A 21,160-nucleotide genomic window follows, 5' to 3' on the forward strand; every position below is an offset into this window, starting at 1 on the left:
GTGAGGCAACAAAGTGTCCCCCCCTCAACCTGCTCTGTACCAGGCTAAAGATGAAACTTGGCACAGTGCTGTGTGTTGGAGTTCATGAAATTCATGACTGAGAAACACAACCTCTGAGAAGGATTCAATGGATTTTTTGCAAATATACAGTATTGCTGAATTCACATTTAAAATCTTGTGCTAATTAAAAAGTGAAATCATTATGGCAGGTATATTGTCATTACTTTTTTAGCTTATCATTGCTGCATTCTTACACTATCATTTAAATCTATTGTTTGTTACAAAGTGGTAAAACATTAAAAGCTATACTGTCTAAACTCCAATGTCTCACTAAAAGTGTGCTATTTTTTTTTCCTTTGTCCATGAAAGCCAAAAGGAAAAGTAGTTTCATTATCTTAAAATAGTCAATTAGAATTGGTACTTTTGATAAGGCTTTATACCTGAAACACTAAAGCAGTGCTTAGATGTTCATAGTAATGTGCAAGAAAAATGCCACACTTCAAGTTCTTTTAGAATAAGCTGTGGTAAAGTATGTTTATTTTAAAATCTTAATAAAATTGGAGATTGTGTACTGTTTTATGCCATTTAAACCATTAGAACAAATTATTAGAAAGAAAGCTCATTGCCAGCTTTGAAATCATAGCATTTGTATAATAGAGTAAACAAATAGATTTAATTGCACATCTCCGCAATCTTTCATTTTTTTGTAATAGTCTGTATTGTTTACCACTAGAAAAATGTGGAAGTTTGAGGATCTTCCAATAAAATAAAAATGCTCGATTAAAAAAATTGCCAAGTATGGCTTGTTCTTGTAAAGATGGTTTTCATACAAATGTGACATTTAGTGTATAAAAAAAAAAAAAAATCAGATTGCGTTTGAAAACCATGGCATGCCAATTTCTTGAAAATTGGATGGATGAAGGAGCTCGGACTGTTCATAAAAAACACCATTTAAAGGCCTGCATGGACCCCTTGATGTTTCCTGACAACTATAGAATTTCAAAAAATATTATGCAATTTCCCGAAGTTATACTGTAGTGAAAGATGTACTCATTTAAAGAAGAAATAGCATTTATTCATGAACACTGGCAGAGAGTTACTTTCAGAACAGCGCTCAAGTTATCTACCTTTTTTTAGCCCATGTTATGGCACAAGTGAAGCACAGCCTCTAAGTGATGGTGGATGACCTGATCTGTAAATCATTTATAGCAGAAGTAGATCAGAATGTTCATAAAACCACCATTGCCATATTGGTCACAAGTGCTACTTTATAGCTTCATTTGCTGTTTAAGTCTTTGAGGGCCGAATGTTTTTTTCCAAGAAACTAAGTTTTTTGAAACGCACACAATGCACTAGTTTCACACAAGTCAACATAAAATGTCTGTTGCTACGTGCTGTGGCTGCTGTTGCCGCCTGTTCAGCATGTGGCTACACAGGGGGGGCTTAATGGCCAGCAGGAAAGCATGGCGCGCCGGCTACCTCTCTGTCTTCGCACAACAGGTGAGAGACGGTGGCAGTCAGTGTGCTGCAATCTGGTTTGTACCTCTTGTCATCAGAAGCGGTGGTCCTCCTAGGCGAAAGCCGCTGTAAGCGTATCATCTACGTGTTCAGCACCACAATCGGCTGGGGACCAATAGGCTGATTGATGCTGGTACTTCACTTTCATTTTCGGTATAGATCTCCAGATGACTTGCATCAGACTCAGAAAAGTCAGAGTGCGATTCAGCGATAATACGTAAAACGTCCATGGAGTATTTTGCTTTGCACATATGCTTTAGTATCTCCAGATGTTTGCTCTTCAGTTCTCATGCACGCACAGGGAATCGAGGTCAAATCAATAAAGCTTACATAACTTTCCTTCAAGCAAAGAGAGTCAAACTAAAAAGTAAGGGTGAGTTTTGTCACAATTTACAGCTGATTACCATCCTCCACCCCTGAATTTCAACAAAAGTCAACATCAGCCCTAAAAGAGTTAAAGCCAGTGACCTGATGGGAGTCCAGCCTTCCAGTGTGACACTATTGTGAAGTTGGGTCAGTGACGTTAGATATTGTTTAGGCTTCCTACAGTCAAAGGTACAATAGATACAAATTCATTATAGTTTGACTATGGAAAATTTCACTGGAGGCAAAAGCTGCAGGTTTCTTTTTGGATGCTAAATGTGCAATATGTTTCTTTAAATATGTATTCTAGCATATCTGACATTTTTCTTGTATATTTTCCATTTGCTGCCAAAGCACTATACATTGCTACTAAATATTTCAGTTTTTGAAATGTGACCTGCGCAGACTAGTATGTGGGCAATAAAACTTAAGGTATATTAAAGGAAACTTTTAAAATGCCACTAACATTTTAATTATGCACGACCTTTAGAATTGCAATACACTTGTGCATTGGTCTGCTGCAGATTACTAAGCAGTCTCTCACTTTATTAGAGGACTAGCAAAATACCCTCGCTTCGCACCGGAGAAGTAGGGTGTTAAAGAAGGTATGAAAAAGAAAAGGAAGCATATTAAAAATAACGTAACATGATATATACACACTCATATAAACATATATATACATATACATGTTTTCTTTATTTTTAATGAACTGACAGCGCAAAACCGACTTGTTTTATATGAAAAATTCTCTAATCAAAAACGATCTATAGACAGCTCATCAAAATTGATGTTACGCAATAAATTTCTTAACTCCTCAATATATCACAACCTACACGAAATCGCAAATTTCAGGAAAGAAACTGCCTAACAAGCTTTATGTGGTGAAAATAATTGCATTGTAGGTGAAATGAGCACATTTTTATGTGGAAAAAATAAATTTTATCAATAATATATAGAAGTTATCGATTATAATGAAAAATCATCAAATTACATCATAATGTCGGCATGAAAAAAATGACCATATCTCCAAGCATGTAAATAGTAGGGTAAAATACTTATGTAACACCACAAAAGTGATTCCCCTTTGAAAAATCAGTCGTCCTTTTGTAAACAATATTGAATACCAATTTGAGACATGAAGAACATGCCTAAATTGACTGTTTCTGCACGAAGTACGTAACCAAATGTTTAAAATTTGAAAGTAGTGGAAAAAAATGTGCCCTGCACAGCACAATTCTTTTTTCTCCAGATAATTGCACTTGTCCGCGGACAACTGAAACCAGAAAAACACGCTTGTCCGACGGTCAATTTACCCATGTCGGACGAGTCGGGCATTGGATTTCCGCACCCCTGCGGTCTGAATACGGTGATGTTGCCGTACGCCTGTTAAAGGGCCCTACTGACACCAACTCAAAATCTGATTGGTTGAAGCAACAGGTTAATTGACATTTATTCTGTTAGAGTGCCTACACAACAGATTGTTAAAGCCTCTCTGCCTGGCAACAAATGACGGCTGAAATGTGATTGGTTAAATATTTTAATACGAAACTCTGCTTCCCACGGCTATCGAGCTGCATTCTATTACAGTATATATGGACGAAAATACGTTCCAGTTATGACCATTACGCGTAGAATGAAACCTACCCAACTTTTGTAAGTAAGCTGTAAGGAATGAGCCTGCCAAATTTCAGCCTTCTACCTACACAGGAAGTTGGAGAATTAGTGATGAGTGAATTAGTCAGTGAGGGCTTTGCCTTTTATTAGTATACATGAATTTCCTTTTGTGACTATCAATCAAGGATCTTTGTTCAGCTGCTGAATGACTGCCACTGTCTACATGTTTTCTTTAACAGCATTTAAATAAAACTAAACTTTTTTCTAAACCGTCCCATACTACACACTGCCTCCTGTCAGCTTCACATTTGCTCACAGGTACTCAGTCCACAGATATTGTTGCCCTTTCCTCTGTGCTTTTGAGATCTGATGTTCTCAGGACTGCTTAAATATCAAGTGTGCAGATAATCATGGATTACCTAAACATGTCTTGAGTGAACAAAAAACTATTTGCATGTGTGAAACTGAGCTTTGATTGTTAAGACTTATTGAAGTGAGACTTGCTTAGTTAAGTCTTTTTCATAATTGGAGTCATTTGATATTTTTAAGTTCTTTTCATTTGTCATCTGAGTGAAGTGTTATAGTCAATAAAAACCCAACTTGAGGATAAGTGGGTTCACATTTATGGATCATCTTGATCCAAACTGTCTTTCTCTACTCCGTATGGTGTGGATTTCATAACCTCCTACCTGAAGTGATACCCAGGAGGTTATGGTTAATTATCAGGTAAGCCAATTTTGCTAGTTCATGTGCATTATTTTTAAACTGAAGTGAAAGCATAATTCACATTCCAGGATTTCATCTGTAAATCTGGCACTTCTGTTGTTTAAGACTGCTGGGTTTCACAGCTGTGCCAGCCTAAAACTGCTAGATTTCTCTATTTACATTTGTCTAAAAATTAAATCGCATTTACCGTAAGAAGAAAGCATAACCAGCATTCATATCTCTTTCAAAGATATTGCTTTTTTAATAGTTCTACATCTTCCAGAATTTTAATTTTGTGTAACTGATCGATCTGAGTTTTGTACCCAAGCTGTACAAAACTTTAAATGAATTTCAGCTCTTTGGTTTCTGCTTGTCATTCTGTGGTTGCTCCCTGATGCATGGTTCACCTATGCAAATATCCAAATGAGTGATTTCCTTTGGTGTGACTTTATGAAAAGTCAATCGCTCAGACTCAAAGAAGCAGGTTATGCTGCAAGCTTATATTTGCTCCTTAACATGAAAATGGTATACAGCAAGATGCCACAGAGTCCAGTAAGTGGCCATGGATTGCTCATGTAGTGGGTAAACACTGCTTTCTAATGGGAGTAGGATCTAAGGGTTCATAGGGTAAACAAGCAACTGGGTTAGCTTCTGAAAGAAATCAAGTAGGTGTAAGATTTAGGGTCAACCCTACTTGCACAGGAAAACAATACTCAGTGGCTCTCGGAAAGAAATTTTTGTTTGCTACAGGATGGGTCAAAGGATGTAACAGTTGCCTTTCTTGGATGCAATAGATACCCTGCTTTGCTGTAGTAGCTATAGATCTGGTATGACTTTCAGCGATAACCGTTAAATCTGTTAGTCTGAACTCCTCAGTCAGTGTTTGATTCTGGAAGACAGAAATCAAATGTGATGTATCAGCATCATAGTAGTGATCATAAAACCTTTGTCTTTATAGCACTGAATAAAATGCATCAAGACTTTGCCTTTTCAGCTAGCCTAGTGAGGTCTTCACTCGATAGGTAGGCAATGTTGTGACGGGCAGCCTTTGACCTTGACAATTTGGTCCCAGGTGGAGAACACAAAAGGTTCACACTGATGCTTCTGCTTCATTAGATTGTTTATAGATACCAGCAACATGGTGGGGTCCTAGGATGCTACATTGGTACACACCAGCAGCTCTTTCTCTTTTTTCAAAAATTAAATCGCCTATTCCGTGCTGGTGACAATTGTGCAATAAATGAAGTCTGATCTGCAATATAGATTTCAGATATTTTCTGTGGTAAGCTCTTAAGTATCACCATTCCACTAAACTCTGTACTGGTGATCATATAGCTGACAGGCAGCTTTTAAGTTTGGCTGATTGTCCTGCTTGTGGAGCTCTGATATACGTAACTGCAAACCATCTGTGCTGGTGGAAGAAGTTGCCTCAACCTGCTCCTTATATTGGGTGTTGAAGTCGGCTTATGATGGTGGCACAGGTAGGATGCTCGAGGTACACGAAGATAGACAGTGCTGATCAACCTCCAGAGTGTGACTTATCTGCAAAGTAACCCCAGTTTTTTATGGTCATCTACACCCACAAGTTCATGAAGTTCATGGCCAGTTATGGAGATGCAACTGTACTAAACAGCTGCCATGGCCAGGAGATAGATTTATTTATTTATTTATTCTGGAACTTGTCACTTAGAAAGATATCTGCCAAGCTGATGTCCCAATCAGCAAACACACCATGTAGCACCTCAGTGTTTAGAACCCACAGACAATAGCTAACATTTAATGTAGACAAAAATAGTGAATGCCAGGAAGCGAGTAGCTATCAGCAGCAACTTTGACACTGCATCATGCTGGACCCACTCAACCCAGGTAATGAGTACAGTCCTTGTTTTACATTAATGTTTTTTTCTTTATAGCTATCGGAAACCTGAACCCATTGGTCATCCCAGTGCAGGTGTGAGAAAGGTGTGTAAAGTCTGAACCAACGTGGCATTTTCGCCTATAGCGTTAAAGAAACCATTTTAAAAATATATATATGGCAAATAAAATCACTATTTCTCAGGTTAGGCATGTCCTCATATCCTGTGAATAGCAGATCAAAGTGCACTCTAGCTTCTGGTAGAAACTTTTTAGTAATTTTTATTTGGTGAAGGGGTGCATATATATTTTTTTCTACAGTGAAAGTTCCAGATCTTGGAGGATCAATGCATTACTTTTTTTTCTATAATTGAGTTCTGGGAATTGTTTTAGAATTGCAGAAATTACTATGTCAGTCTAGTCTAGCTCATAAATGGGTCTTTACTAATCATATTTAAAAGAACAAAACAATGGTAAGGTCATAATTAGTAGCCTGAAGTCCTGTAACCAAAGCTAAAATCAAAGATGTAACAAACAGTTTTATACTGTTCAGGCTACATTTTCTTTCTACTGTTTCCCAAAATTGCATTTTTCATAGAGATATTCCTTTCATCCTTTTGGAATTTTTTCAAAAACTCAGGTTTTTCACTGCACAATAGTAAACATAAAAGTGCATCTTGTTTACATTCAAAATTGAAGTGGAGATATCTCTGTCAGCTCGGGTAATAATGGAAAATCAAAAATCATGGTTAAGACAACCATCCATCCATTTTCCAACCCGCTGAATCCGAACACAGGGTCACGGGGGTCTGATGGAGCCAATCCCAGCCAACACAGGGCACAAGGCAGGAACCAATCCTGGGCAGGGTGCCAACCCAACGCAGTATACACACAAACACACCCACACACACTAGGGCCAATTTAGAATCGCCAATCCACCTAACTGGCATGTCTTTGGACAGTGGGAGGAAACCCACGCACACACGGGGAGAACATGCAAACTCCACGCAGGGAGTAAAAGACAACTAATATGATATAATTCTAAACCCTTATTTATCACCTAAATAACAATCTTTCTGGAGGTTTACCTACAGAAAGTTTGCTACTATGTTTGTTTCCATTAGAGAGTCCCATTTAATTGTTTTCTTGGTCCTTGGTCCCAGCTATAAATGGTTGAAGAGATCCACTGTCAATACAAAATACTAAGACTTAATCAAAGCAAGCTTGATATATCTGTGTTACTACATGCGCATTGGATGTGATTGGTTTCTTAGCTACATCTGGGAGAGTTAAGAAAAGCCCAATAAGGTACTACAAAAGGAAGGGATGATGTGGATACGTAGTATTTTTGTGGTATGCAAATCGTTCGCCACACAAAAAACAGTGATGGGGATCACAATTTTTTTTTTTTTGAAGACATAGTAAATAGAAACATGATTGCTCTGTTAATTTTTGCCCTGTACTTGTGTACTAGTTTGTTCATCAGGTTGTGAACTTTTTACTTTGCCATTTAGGTCACCCTGAGAAGTTAAAAATTGAACTCAGGCTACCAGTTCTAGGATGAACTAATCTTCCCAATTGTAAAACAACTGCAAGATATATGTACAGTAGGTGGAAATACAGTGTACAGTGCCTTCAGAAAGAATTGTAACCTTTTCACTTTTTTCACATTTTATGTGTTAGGTTATCATGGTGTTCCCCTTGCTTACTTTCTCCAGGGATTATGTGAATTTACCAAGTTCGTTAATGGGTTAGTCTGCTCTCACACCTTAAGATTTAACACACACACACGGATTCACACAGACTCTAACTATATACAGTTAGTGCCATAAATGAACAAATTATACACCACTGTCTACCATTCTATCCATAAGTGCTTTATGAATGAGACACCACTCTAGCACTTCAAGAGACTTCTCTTCAGCACAAACAAATTATGATGTCTTAAGTATATCACAGAAATACATATTAGTTTTGGTCTCCATGAATGTAGTTGAACATACAAAGGCTCAACATCCATGGCTATAGGCCATTTATGAACCAATGTATGTCTTAGTTTGCATAATGTTCACAAATTGGATAGAGCTCTCAGCCCAATAAAACCTTGAAGTTTGGATCATGTGGCACTTCTTGACTGTTCCAGGTGCTCTAAATATTTAACTTATTATGTCAGTCATTCTAGCTATAAAGACAAAATATAGAAACTTAAAAACAACTTGGTATTTATTAAAGAACGATAATACAGATAGAAGAAAGCATTAAAGAAAATATAGATAGCAAAGTCTGGATATATAGTCTTAAAAAAAGGAACATTTACAAAGAATTAAATGTCAAAAATGAATTTCCTTGGGCAGCTTTTCATCTAGCTACCTGTTATTCATGTAATACTAGCTGATAGGATGAAAAGGTCACTGTCACCCTCCCCTGATGTCACTCCTCTGTGCTTCTCCCCCTCCAGCGGACAAGTTATTTATATTAAAATTCCCCATCTTTGTGACGCGACATGGACTTTATGATACGTCTGCGTGACTTGGGCTATTACAGACCTTTAATTGGCTGGCTGTCAAAATTCTGCTTCCAAGTGATAAGGTAATCAACATAGCCTGAAGCAAAACCATCAAAACAGATGCTTTAATATGATACAATTCAGGAAAACTGGATGCAATGATGTTAACCGTCCTTCTAAAATGAATTTCATCTTTGTTTGTGTGGGCAAAAAATAACATTTAAAATCCATAACACTACATTTGCAGCCTCATTTGACAAAGCAAAAAGTTTAGGAAATGTTTGTAAAATTAGTAAAAAAATAAAAAAAAAATATTACACTGAGAAAACTATTTAGGCCCTTCACTCTGTACTCTTTACTTATTAATTGGTTGAAACACCTATGGAAGTGATTATGACTTTGAGTTTTCTTGGGTATGACATGACAAGCTTTGCAGACCTGGTTTTGGGGATTTTCTGCCATTCTTCTCTGTAGATCATCTCCAGCTTTCCCAGGCTGGATGGAGACTCAGTGGACAGCTATTTTCAGGTTTCTACGATTGGGTCCAAGTCTGGGCTCTGGTTGACCCTAAGCCTCTCCTGTATTTTCATTGCAGTTGGCAGGTGAACCTTCAGTTCAGTCTGAGGTCTGGAGCACTCTGGAGCAGGTTTACGTTAAGGATATATCTGTACATTGTTACATTCAGCTTCCCTTGCCTCTGCCTAGTCTCCCTGTCCCTGAAAAATGACCCCCACGGCATGATGCTGGCACCTCCATGCTTCACAGTTAGGCTAGTATTGCTCAGGTGTTGAGTAGTACCTGTTTTCCTTCCAGACATAATGCTTTGAACTGTCTGTCCTCTATTCTATCTTGGTTTTTATCAGACACAGAAATCTTTTCTCAATTTCCGAGGGGTGTTTCTCCCCCACACTCCTAGTGGGCTTATCTGTGTCATTTGGCCACTCTGTCATAAATCTGTCATTAGTGTTGCAGTGCTGGTTGTCCTGGAGGGTAACCATCAGGTTCTTGGTCTCTTTTTCTTACTAAGCTCCTTCTCTTGAATTGCTCAATCTGGTTGAACAGCCAGATCTGGGGAGAGTTATGGTGGTTCCAGAATATTTAGTACTGCTGCTTTTTTTTTTTTGGCAACCTTCCCCAGATCTGTGCCTTGACACAATTCTGGCCCTAAGCTATGTAGTCAGTTCCCTCAATCTCATGGCTTGGTTTTTGCTTTGATACACATTGTCAGCTGGGGGACCTGCCATAGTGTTGTGTGCCTTTCCTAATCATGTGCAATGTAGGTGGATTTCAAACAAGGTGTAGAAACGTCTCCAGTAATCCATAGAATGGGATGCACCTGAGCCAAATTTCAAGCGTCATAACCAAGGGTCTAAGTACTTGTGTCAATGTGTGTTTTCTTTTTAGCTTTTTAATACATTTGCAAATTTCTGCAATCCTGTCTTTGGTTTATTCTGGGGTATTGTGTGGTTGAGAGGGAAAAATTAATTTTAACAATTTTAGCATAAGGCTGCAACATAATGTGAAAATTGAAGGGGTCTGAAAAAATCTGAAAGTACTGTATTTACAAGTGTATTAACAATATAAAACTTAGGTTTTTGCTACCTTTTTACAATGTTTACAATATGCAACTAGGGCTTCATCCACACTCCTACATTTTCATTTAAAAATGGCATTTTTTTAAAACAAATTCTCTGTCCACACTAGCATTTTTCCCATTGTTTATGAAAATATTTTCATCCATACTAATATTACCAATACATATGATGCAATTGTCTGCCTACACTGGAAATGTGCACAATATAGATGTCTTAAACCAGACGTACACTGTGCAGTTGTGGCTTGATCATTTGTGGCCCAAATTTTGGCCTTTTCATTGGTTATTTCACATACAGTATGAGAGTGGTTGCAATGCCCAAATGCCTCACACAACTGGAAGAATTTCTGTCATATTAGAAATTTCAGTCTGCTGTCTTGTAGAGTGAGCAGTCTCACTAGCTGATTTTTCTGATGTTGCCATAAAATTTTCTGAAATTCATTGTGCAGTGAACCCCAGTGAGTATAAATCATACTTATTTAGGCTGAGCACCCACATTGTGGCATGTCAATTGGACCAGATGTGCTTGTGCACTTTGAGTATATAAGACTGGCATCATGTGTGCAGTGTGAGTAGTTGCTTCACCACAGTTTTTAAAATCACACAAAACACAATTTAAATGTATACAATGTAAGCAATACAAAAAGCGCTGTGGAAAGCAACTCTTCTATGGAGTTTTTTTTTCCTGTGAAGGACAACCAATCGGGGAATGAGACATTATAATGAGGAGGATTGGACTGCTGAAGAGCAGCAAACCAACCAGAGCACGATGGGGTCTTTGTTTTCAGAAATCTTTGCTTTTGCCTGTCCACACTTAAAGACCATCCTAGCATTTTCAAAAGTCTCCAGTTCAAAAAAGTGTTTTAAAATGTATTTTTGTCAGTTGAAAACCCATGTGGTAGTGTAGACTAAACACTAAAATGGAGACAAGGTCTAGTATATGTATGGGGCCATTTTCGTTTTGATTGCTGCATTCTCCTACTCCTAAAGCCATGGAGTCGAACATGTGTTTTGGGGAAATGAATGAATTTATATGTGTTGTGTAGGATGCTTTTACAGTATAACCTTGTTATCACACCAGAGAAAAATGTACAGTATTTATGGGTACAGACTGGTCAATTTGTTATGCTATATTACAGAATGTGAAATTTCAGTTTTCATATTTTTAATCAAGGCAGCATTGTAAAAAAAAAATCTTTCCATTCGGATTTATAGAGGTTCATATTCTCATGTGTATTACTTCTCCCTGGTACTTCTGTCTTCTATTAGATTCCAAAAAACATGGTTTTTGATTGACTGGTGTCTCTAAAATGTGCAAATGTTCCCAGGATTGCTTTTTAGCTACATATTAAGTAAGGAATACATACAGTCATATAAAGTTTGGGATCCCCTCTTTGGATTTTTGTTTATCATTGGCTGAGCTGTCAAAGTAGCAACTTCCTTTTAATATGACATGCCTTATTGAAACAGTAGTATTTCAGCAGTGACATTAAGTTTATTGGATTAACAGAAAATATGCAATATGCTTCATAACAAAATTAGACAGGTGCATAAATTTGGGCACCGCGACACAGATATTACATCAATACTTAGTTGAGTCTCCTTTTGCACATATAACAGCCTCTAGACGCCACCTGTAGGCTTTCAGTGTCTGGATTCTGAATGGAAGTATTTTTGACCTTCCATAAAAAATCTCTCCAGCTCAGTTAAATTTGATGGCTGCCGAGCATGGACCACCTGCTTCAAATCATCCCGTAGATTTCAGAAGTCGGGGGACTATGACGACCATTCCAGAACATTGTATTTCTCCCTCTGCATGAATGCCTTTGTAGATTTCGAACTGTGTTTTGGGTCTTTGTCTTGTTGGAATATCCAACCCCTGTGTAACTTCAACTTTGTGACTGATGCTTGAACATTATCCTGAAGAATTTGTTGATATTCGGTTGAATTCATACGACCCTTGATTTTAACAAGGGCCCCAGTCCCTGAACTAGCCACACAGCCCCACAGCATGATGGAACCTACACCATTAATCTGGCTTGTCTAAATGAGCATTTGCATACAACAAGCGACTCGGTTTGTGGCATGAGTGCAGAAAGGTCTTCTTTCTCATCACCCTGCCATTCAAAGTTATTGAAGTGCACACAAACCCCTTCAAGTCCCCCAAAGTCCAGGCCCCTCTCACTCTTTGCCTTTCTTCGGGCAAACCTCCACTCTCACTTCTCCTGCTTCGTCCTACTTCCACTCGACTCCAACCCCGAATGAAGGGAGGTGGCCCCTTTTATTGACATCCGGATGTGCTCCAGGTGCTTCCTGGCAATGTCCCACCGACGCCCCCGTGTGGCGGAAGTTCCGGCTGTATCCCCGGAAGCACTCCAGGTGCCCCTGCTCCTCTTCCCCCAGCACTTCCTGGTGTGGCGGAAGTGCTGAGGTCCAAGGCTCCAAAGGTATGGGGGTGGAGCTTCAAAGCTCTGTACCAGGGCGGTGGTCTGGGGAAGGCGCAAGCCCTCCTCCAGTCCTTCTGGGCGTCCCGGCCAGGTCGCCACCCCAGCCACCTCTGACACTGTATTGTGTCCAAGACTGGTAGGATAGGCTCCAACTATCTGAAACCCCTGTAATGGCAAAAGCAGGTTGCAAAAACAGAAGAATGATTTCTAAAATGTTGTCACTAGTTTCCTAAGCAATTGTAAAAACATTTTGATTGTTCAAGGAACTCAAATTACAGTAAGCTAAAGAAAATGATAAAGAATCTGTATCTTAATGAACCAAAAAAAAACCTGCAATTGCTCTTCGCTTTGAATAGTGAGAAAATTGCTATATAAATGCAAAGTATTAGGGTTAGGGTAATAAAGGAATATTATCAATCATCAAAGAATAGTCAATGGGTGATTTACTCTATTCAGTTTTACACGTGTGCTGCTTTAATTAAAAATTTATTTTATTTCATTGGGATATAATGTTTAGCTTTTCTAATTTAAGTAAAATAATTGGGAACATACAGTGGATTATTTAAAGCTACTTTCGAAAATTAATATGGACTTTCATTTAATTTTCTAGCTAAGCTGAATTATGAATAGAAATAACTTTTTTTTTGTGCTTTAATCAAGAACTGCTAACATAAATTAAAAATAAATTCTTTGCATTTATATAGCGCTTTTCTCACTATTCAAAGCTCTCAGCAATTGCAGGTTAAGGGCCTTGCTCAAGGGCCCAACACGGCAGAGTCCCTTTTGGCATAAGACTGTCTCTTCCACTCTGTCTAAACAGGACAGTATTGTGAAAGAAACAACAATTTAACAAAGAACCTTTTAAATCTAACACTTTCTTTTATCACCTCAGTAGCCTAAAAGGATGGGATTAAAGTGACTTAGACTCAATCAGTAAGACACAGCAGGGAAAACCATCTCCTTTTGATTTTTTTTCCTCCCCCTTGTGCTTCAAAGTCCAAGCAGTTAGATACCCATAAGAGTAAATGTCATCTCGGGAGAAGCACAAAAGTTAACAAGTTTAGTGAGTATTTTGACAGTGTAGTGCACATGCTCCTTTCTAAGGATAAAGAGTAGAGTCTGATATATATACTCAGCAAAAAAAGAAACGTCCTCTGACTTTTAACTGTTTTTACTTTCAGTAAACTTAATGTGTAAATATTTGTATGAACACTAATAGAAGAGTCAACATCATAAGACATAAACTAAAAATGTTTCACAATGTGTCCCTGAATGAAGGGAGGCTCAAAATCAAAAGTACCAGTCAGTATCTGGTGTGGCCACCAGCTGCTTGAAGTACTGCAGTGCATCTCCTCCTCGTGGACTGGACCAGATTTGTCAGTTCTTGCTGTGAGATGTTACCCCACTCTTCCACCAAGGCACCTGCAAGTTCCTGGACATTTCTGGGGAATGGCCCTAGCCCTCACCCTGCGATCCAACAGGTCCCAGATGTGCTCATTGGGATTGAGATCCGGGGTCTTCCACTGCGAGGATGATCAGCTGTCCTTCCTGTCTCCCTGTAACGCTGTCTTAGGCGTCTCACAGTGCAGACATGGCAATTTATTGCCCTAGCCACATCAGCAGTCCTCATGCCTCCCTGCAGCATGCCTAATGCACGTTCACGCAGATGAGCGGGGACCTTGGGCATCTTTCTTTGGGTGTTTTTCACAGTCGGTAGACAAGTCTCTTTAGTCTCCTGCGTTTTTAGAACTGTGACCTTAAATGCCTACTTTCTGTAAGCTGTTAAGGTCTTAATGACCATTCCACAGATGCATGTTAATTAATTGATTATGGTTAATTGAACATGCATGGAAAACATTGTTTAAACCCTTTACAATGAAGATCTGTAAAGTTATTTGGATTTTTAAAACATTATTGTTGAAATACACAGTCCTGAAAAAGGAACGTTTCTTTTTTGCCGAGTTTATTTATATATATATATTATAATATTATAATTCTTTTAATGTTGTTATAATTTTTAAAATCAAAGAACACTCCATACACAACTTGAGTTTTACAAAAAGAAATAAAAAGGTTTGAAACCTATCAATCAGTAAGACTTTATTCTAGTAAAGACAAATGAATAGATAAAATAATAAATGAATATTGATAAATGGAGTAAAAGAGGGGAGAGAACCTGCTTTCTCAGTTTAAATGATTATTATAAAATGTTATTGATTAGATCCTGCCAGGTTCTGAAAGTTTTGTACAGATCCTCTAAGTGCGAATTTGATTTTTTTCCAGTTTCATATAGTAAAACATCAGTTACCCACTGACTTAAAAGAGGAGAGTTAGGATTCTTCCAATTGAGCAAGATAAGTCTTCCTGCTAATAGTGTAGTAAAGGTAATCAAAGTTTGTTTGTCCTACTCCACTTTAAGCCCATCTAGAACAGGGGACCTCAATCACAGTCCTGGAGGGCCGCAGTGGCTGCAGGTTTTTGTTCTAACCTGGTTGCTTAATTAGAAAGCAATTCTTGCCAATAAATTTAATTTCATTGCTTATTAGTGCTTTAACTCTGTCAGGTAATTCTCATATCCTATATTTTCTTCCCCTTTCTAAGGTAGGTCTATCAATCAATCATTTATTTATATAGCACATATTCATACAAAAAAATGTAGCTCAAAGTGCTTTACAAAATGAATAGAAAAATAGAAGACACAATAAAAAATAAACACAAGTCAACATTAATTAACATAGAATAAGTAAGGTCCGATATCCAGGGTGGACAGAAAAAACAAACAAAAAAAAAACTCCAAGGGCTGGAGAAAAAAAATAAAATCTGTAGGGGTTCCAGGCCACAAGACTGCCCAGTCCCCTCTGGGCAATCTACCTAACATAAGTCAAACAGTCCTCTTTGTATTTAGGGTTTTCATGGAAGGACCTGATGATGATGGTCACGTAGACTTCTGGCTTTCAGTCCATCAATGTTGGTGCATCATGATGCTTTGAGTAGGTGGTGGTGGCGCAGGCCGCCACCACAAAGAAACCGGAAAAAGAAACAGAAGAGAGAGTTGGGGTCAGTACGGATTTTAGAGCCTTATGAATAGTTATTGTGATGAATTGAACATACAGAGTATCAGTATTAAATTAAAGTGAAGTTATGAGAAGGCCATGTTTAAAGTAATGTGTTTTCAGCAGTGTTTTAAAGTGCTCTACTGTATTTGCGTGGCGAATTCCTATTGGCAGGCTATTCCAGATTTTAGGTGCATAACAGCAGAAGGCAGCCTCACCACTTCTTTTAAGTTTAGCTTTTGGAATTATAAGGTGGCACTCATTTGAAGATCTAAGGTTACGGTTTGGAATATAATGTGTCAGGCATTCCGATATATAAGATGGAGCGCGGTTATTTAAGGCTTTATAGACCATAAGCAGTATTTTAAAGTCAATCCTGAATGACACAGGCAACCAGTATAGTGAAATCAAAACTGGAGAAATGTGTTTGGATTTTCTTTTCCCAGTTAGGATTCTAGCAGCTGCATTTTGCATTCGTTGCAAGTGATTTATGTCTTTTTTGGGTAGTCCTGAGAGGAGTGCGTTACAGTAATCTAGTCTACTGAAAACAAAAGCGTGAATTAATTTCTCAGCATCTTTCAATGATATAAGAGGTATAACTTTTGCTGTGTTTCTTAAGTGAAAAAATGCTGTCCTAGTGGTCTGAATATGCGATTTAAAATTCAGATTACAGTCAACGGTTACCCCTAAGTTTTTTACTTCCGTCTTAACTTCTAATCCTAATGCATCAAGTTTATTTCTGATAACCTCATTGAATCCATTATTGCCAATTACTAAGATTTCAGTTTTCTCTTTATTTAGTTTGAGAAAATTACTATTCATCCATTCAGAAATACCAGTAAGACATTGTGTTAGTGTATCGAAAGAGTCGGAGTCATCAGGTGCTATTGATAAGTACAGCTGTGTGTCATCAGCATAGCTGTGGTAACTCGCGTTGTAAGATGAGATAACCTGACCTAACGGAAGCATGTAGATTGAGAAAAGCAGCGGACCCAGGATAGAGCCTTGTGGAACACCATATCGGATATCATGTGTCTTTGAGATGTGATTACCACAACTCACAAAGAATTTTCTACCTGCCAGGTAGGATTCAAACCAATTTAAGACACTGCCAGAGAGGCCCACCCATTGACTAAGGCGATTTCTAAGAATATTGTGATCAATGGTGTCAAATGCAGCACTCAGATCTAAGAGGATGAGAACAGATAAATGGCCTCTGTCTGCATTCACTCGCAAATCATTTACTACTTTAACAAGTGCAGTTTCTGTGCTGTGATTTGTTCTAAAACCTGACTGAAATTTATCAAGAATAGCATGTTTATTGAGGTGGTCATTTAATTGCAAAATGACTGCCTTCTCTAGAATTTTACTTAAGAAGGGCAGGTTGGAGATGGGTCTAAAATTTTCAAAGGCAGAGGGGTCAAGATTATTTTTCTTGAGCAGGGGTTTAACTACAGCAGTCTTAAGACAGTCTGGGAAGACCCCCGTATCTAATGACGAATTAACTGTCCAGAATATTGTCAATTAGCACGTCTGATATTTCTTTGAAAAACCTTGTTGATATTGAGTCAAGGACGCAGGTGGAGTGTTTCAGTTAAGAGATTATACTATGTAATTCAGGTAAATCTATCCTGGTAAAAGCATTTAATTTGTTTATAATGGAGTTCCGGGGCTTTGGTGGTTCTGCAGTGTTGAGGAGATATACTATGTTATCTCTAATATCAATTATTAATTAAGGTCTAAGGATATCATCCAAATGATCTGAAGGCTAAAATGGATAAGTAAATCTAGTCCTTTACTTTTTCTTTTCACTTTCCTTCCAAGTATTTAATTAAACCCAGTAATGCATGATAAATACACACGGGTGTAAATGGTAAGCTAAATGGAGAAATGTTGGTCTCTTTTGTCATTTGCATGTTATTGGTAATTAGGCGCAATTAAAAACCAAGAATACAGCTATTTAAGACTAAAATAAGCAATAAGGGTTCAAGATCATAATGAGCAAGACAAGTAAAGTGAATCAGAAGTGTTACTTGAGCAATAAGAGCTTCTTATTAAGCAACTGGGTTGGAGTAAAAACCTGCAGCCACTGCGGCCTTCCAGGACCGTGATTGAGGATCCCTGATCTAAAAGAACACCAAACACAGCTGTTAGTGGATTTGGGGGGATTGTGACATCCAAGCTATCTGAAAGGCATTTAAAGATTTTGGTCCAAAATGATGTTAATTTGGTGCAGGCCCAAAACATGTGACCCAGTGAAGCCAGTGCTTGATTACAGCGTTCGCAGGTTGGATCGTGCCTTGGAAACATTTTGGACAATTTTAAATGAGAGAGATGCGCTTGATATATAATTTTAAATTGAATAATTCTTAGCTTTGCGCATATGGGTTCGAGTAAATTCTGTGCATTGCTACTTTCCACTCCTTTTCTGAAATATTGAGTAAGAGATCCTTTTCCCACTTTTCTCTTGGATCTTTGAAAGGGAGGGACTGTAAAATACCTTTATATATTACAGAAAGGCTGTCCTAGTCCTCAAGACTGAGCAATATTTTTTCCGGTATAATGGTAGGTGAAGAAAATTGGACAGGTTCTGTTTAACAAAGTTTTGAATTTGAAAGCAGTGAAAGAAATGTGTTGCTGGTAAGTTATATTTGGAGTGTAATTGTTCGTTGGATGCAAAAACGTTGTCTATGTACAGCTCTCTAAGTGATTTAATCCCAGATGTTTTCCAAGTATTAAAAACTGTGTACGTTTGAGAGGGTGGGAAAAGATGGGTCTCATGCAGAGGTGCCACAAATAAAAGCTTCTCTATCTTAAAATACTACTTACATTTGTTTTCATATTCTGATTGAGCGAAGCACAATTGGGTTGTTAGTTTATTGGAGTGAACTTGCATTTATTGGAGTACAAAGCAAGGAACCTGTCCATGTCCAGGTTTTTATAGTTTGTATGTTTGCTGCCCAGTAATAAAATTGAAAGTTAGGTAGAGCCATGTTCCTTCCACCTTATGTCTTTGTATGGTCAACCTTTGGATATGTGGATGTTTTGAATTCCAAATAAATGAGGTTATGATTGAGTCTAATATCTTAAAAAAATTATCTATTGATGTACATTGGAATGTTTTGAAATAAAAAGAGAAGCTTAGGAAGGATATTCATCTTAACAATGTTAATTCTCCCAGCTAAAGTAAGGTGGAGGGTTGACCATCTATGCAAGTGTTGCTTAATTTTATCCATAAAGACGGCAAAATTTAGTTGATAAAGAGCTTTGTTTACTTGTGATGTTTACCCCTAGGTATTTAGACTGATCTGCGATGATAAATGGGAAGGTGTTCAGTCTAATATTGTGTGCTTGAGAATTTGCTAGGAAGAGCACATTTTTATTCAGATTGATTCTGAAACCAGAAATCTTTTGAAATTCTGTTAGGGTTGCAGGCACAGTATTTTGTGGGTCTGATATATACAGTACCATATCATCTGCATATTAAGAAACTTTCTGTTACAGACTATTAAAGTATTTTTGTAGTAGTAGGGTGTTGTACCATGTTAACCATTATGGATGCAATGAGAAGTCAAGCAAAATGACAACTTTTATTGGCTAACTAAAAAGATTACAATATACAAGCTTTCAATGTAGCTCAAGCTCCATCTTCAGGCACATCCGTAACCTTTTTAGTTAGCCAATAAAAGGTGTCATTTTGCTTGACTTCTCAAAGTATTTTTGGCAAGTTTTTCTTGTACAGGCTTGAGTATTAATGAGTGATATTTGTGTTACTGAAATACAAGAAAGATGGAGATCAATGTTTTGGGTGAACAATAAATGTGACAATTTATTTCCTCTCATTTGTGTGTCTCTTTAAAATGGAAAGAACACTTCAGAAATGACTGGGAAATATAGCATTGACTTATTGTTTTCCTTTTTTCCAATGAAATACTGCTATTCTGTAATTGTCAAATACTACCAGAGTTTTCTTCTGCCACTTAGTTTGGTGAATAGATTTAGCTCCAAATTACAAACTTACAAAAGTTACTGTATAATACCCTGATTGAGTTATGGCGATCAGTCTCATAGCATAGTTGGAAGTTTTTGTACATATAATTTAGTTAAAATATACTCTTTTCTAAGAGTGGCAACACGGTATGCTGATTGTAGTTGAAGGTGATGTCACAATTAATGACTATGTTGTGATTTGGAGTTCCAAACATGACAACAATGGTTAAGACCTCTAAAATCACCATAAAAACTGGTGAGGACTTCCTCTGCCGTACCTAACAGACATATGCCAAATACAGCAAGTTTCCAACTACTACCCCCCTGGTTTTGGTGTAGCAGGATCCAAAAATGGGGAACTGATTAGTTATTTTTGAACAGACGTAAAGTATCCTAACAATTATCAAAATGTTTTACAAGAAATATAAACTGTGAAAACTAACTTGTATTCAGAAATGTTGTTAAATCCGTATTTATGAAGGGAAGTAACAAATGTTTATCTGCACAATAAGATTTTCCTAAAAGGCATTTGATAAACAAGTTCAAAAACAATACTCTAAAGAGTACATGGAATGCAATAGCAAAAAAAAAAATCATAATTCAGCAATTGGCCAAGAAAACAGTACTTAAATTAGTTTCCAACACATTTCAATGAACCTCTCCTAGTTTGCTCCAGGTTTATTAGCCTTTCATAGCTAAATAATCTAAGTGCAGTGATGGCAGGGTGAGCCTGCCTCTTGAACCATCATCCACAAAAAACATGGAATGTAAGGACATTAAAAAAAAACTGTACATAAATTTCAAATACAACAAAATATCTGAGGGTCAGATTTCACAACTATATAACTTTTCAGCACTGATTCCATTTCCATAAAAAGCTGCTGTCACTTCATGCAATCAGTACATCCGGTGGTTTGATTTTGATGTGACTAGTCACAGTCTTGTCAAACTGAGTTGCATGGGATGTTAAACTACATGGCTGAATGCCACAAGAGTGAAAGACAACTGCTCCCGACTCACTAAGATTCTGTAAATGAAGTCTGTTAATGAAAGTCGTCTGAAAAGGTGGGTAGTATGACATGGGTTTAAGCTGTTAAGCATATAAGCATTACCTTACTTCTGGATGGTACAAAACAGTTAGAGTGATGATAATCAAGCACTTAAAAAGCAGAACCTACGAGACTTGCTTAAATTCATCAATGAGGATATACATGACTGCCAGAATTTGTGCATGAAATTGGCTCACAAACTTGGAAAGTGTGTGCAGAATATATTTCCTCCAATTCTGAGTAAAGAGTGTGAGGTGGTGCTGGCAGCAGAATGGTAGACTTTTTGACAGAGAAAAGATCATTTGAGCCTCCTAGAAGGAGCCGTTGAGGTTGGGGCAGTGACAGTGATGTTGAAGGGCAGTCTCCAGTAACCCTTCCATATTGAGCTACCAGCACCAGTGATTATAAAATGTTAGCCATAAAAAAAACGCAAAATGAAGATCTATCAACCTAGTATTCTGTCATCT

The 21,160-nt window shown here is 37.7% G+C and overlaps 1 protein-coding gene across 1 annotated transcript in view; it reads left to right on the forward strand.

Moving 5' to 3' along the window:
• Window positions 1–8,557: 8,557 nt before the first annotated feature.
• LOC120524425 (putative nuclease HARBI1) overlaps window positions 8,558–21,160 on the forward strand; it is a gene marked incomplete at its 3' end in the record, with an annotated part of 50,477 nt that continues 37,874 nt past the window's right edge. The window contains exon 1 of the mRNA XM_039746278.1: window positions 8,558–8,643. Coding sequence (XP_039602212.1) covers window positions 8,558–8,643 — 86 coding nt within the window. The remainder of the gene's footprint in view (window positions 8,644–21,160) is intronic.

The sequence above is a fragment of the Polypterus senegalus genome, chromosome 2, assembly GCF_016835505.1.
Source record: "Polypterus senegalus isolate Bchr_013 chromosome 2, ASM1683550v1, whole genome shotgun sequence".
Taxonomy (NCBI): Eukaryota; Metazoa; Chordata; class Cladistia; order Polypteriformes; family Polypteridae; genus Polypterus; species Polypterus senegalus.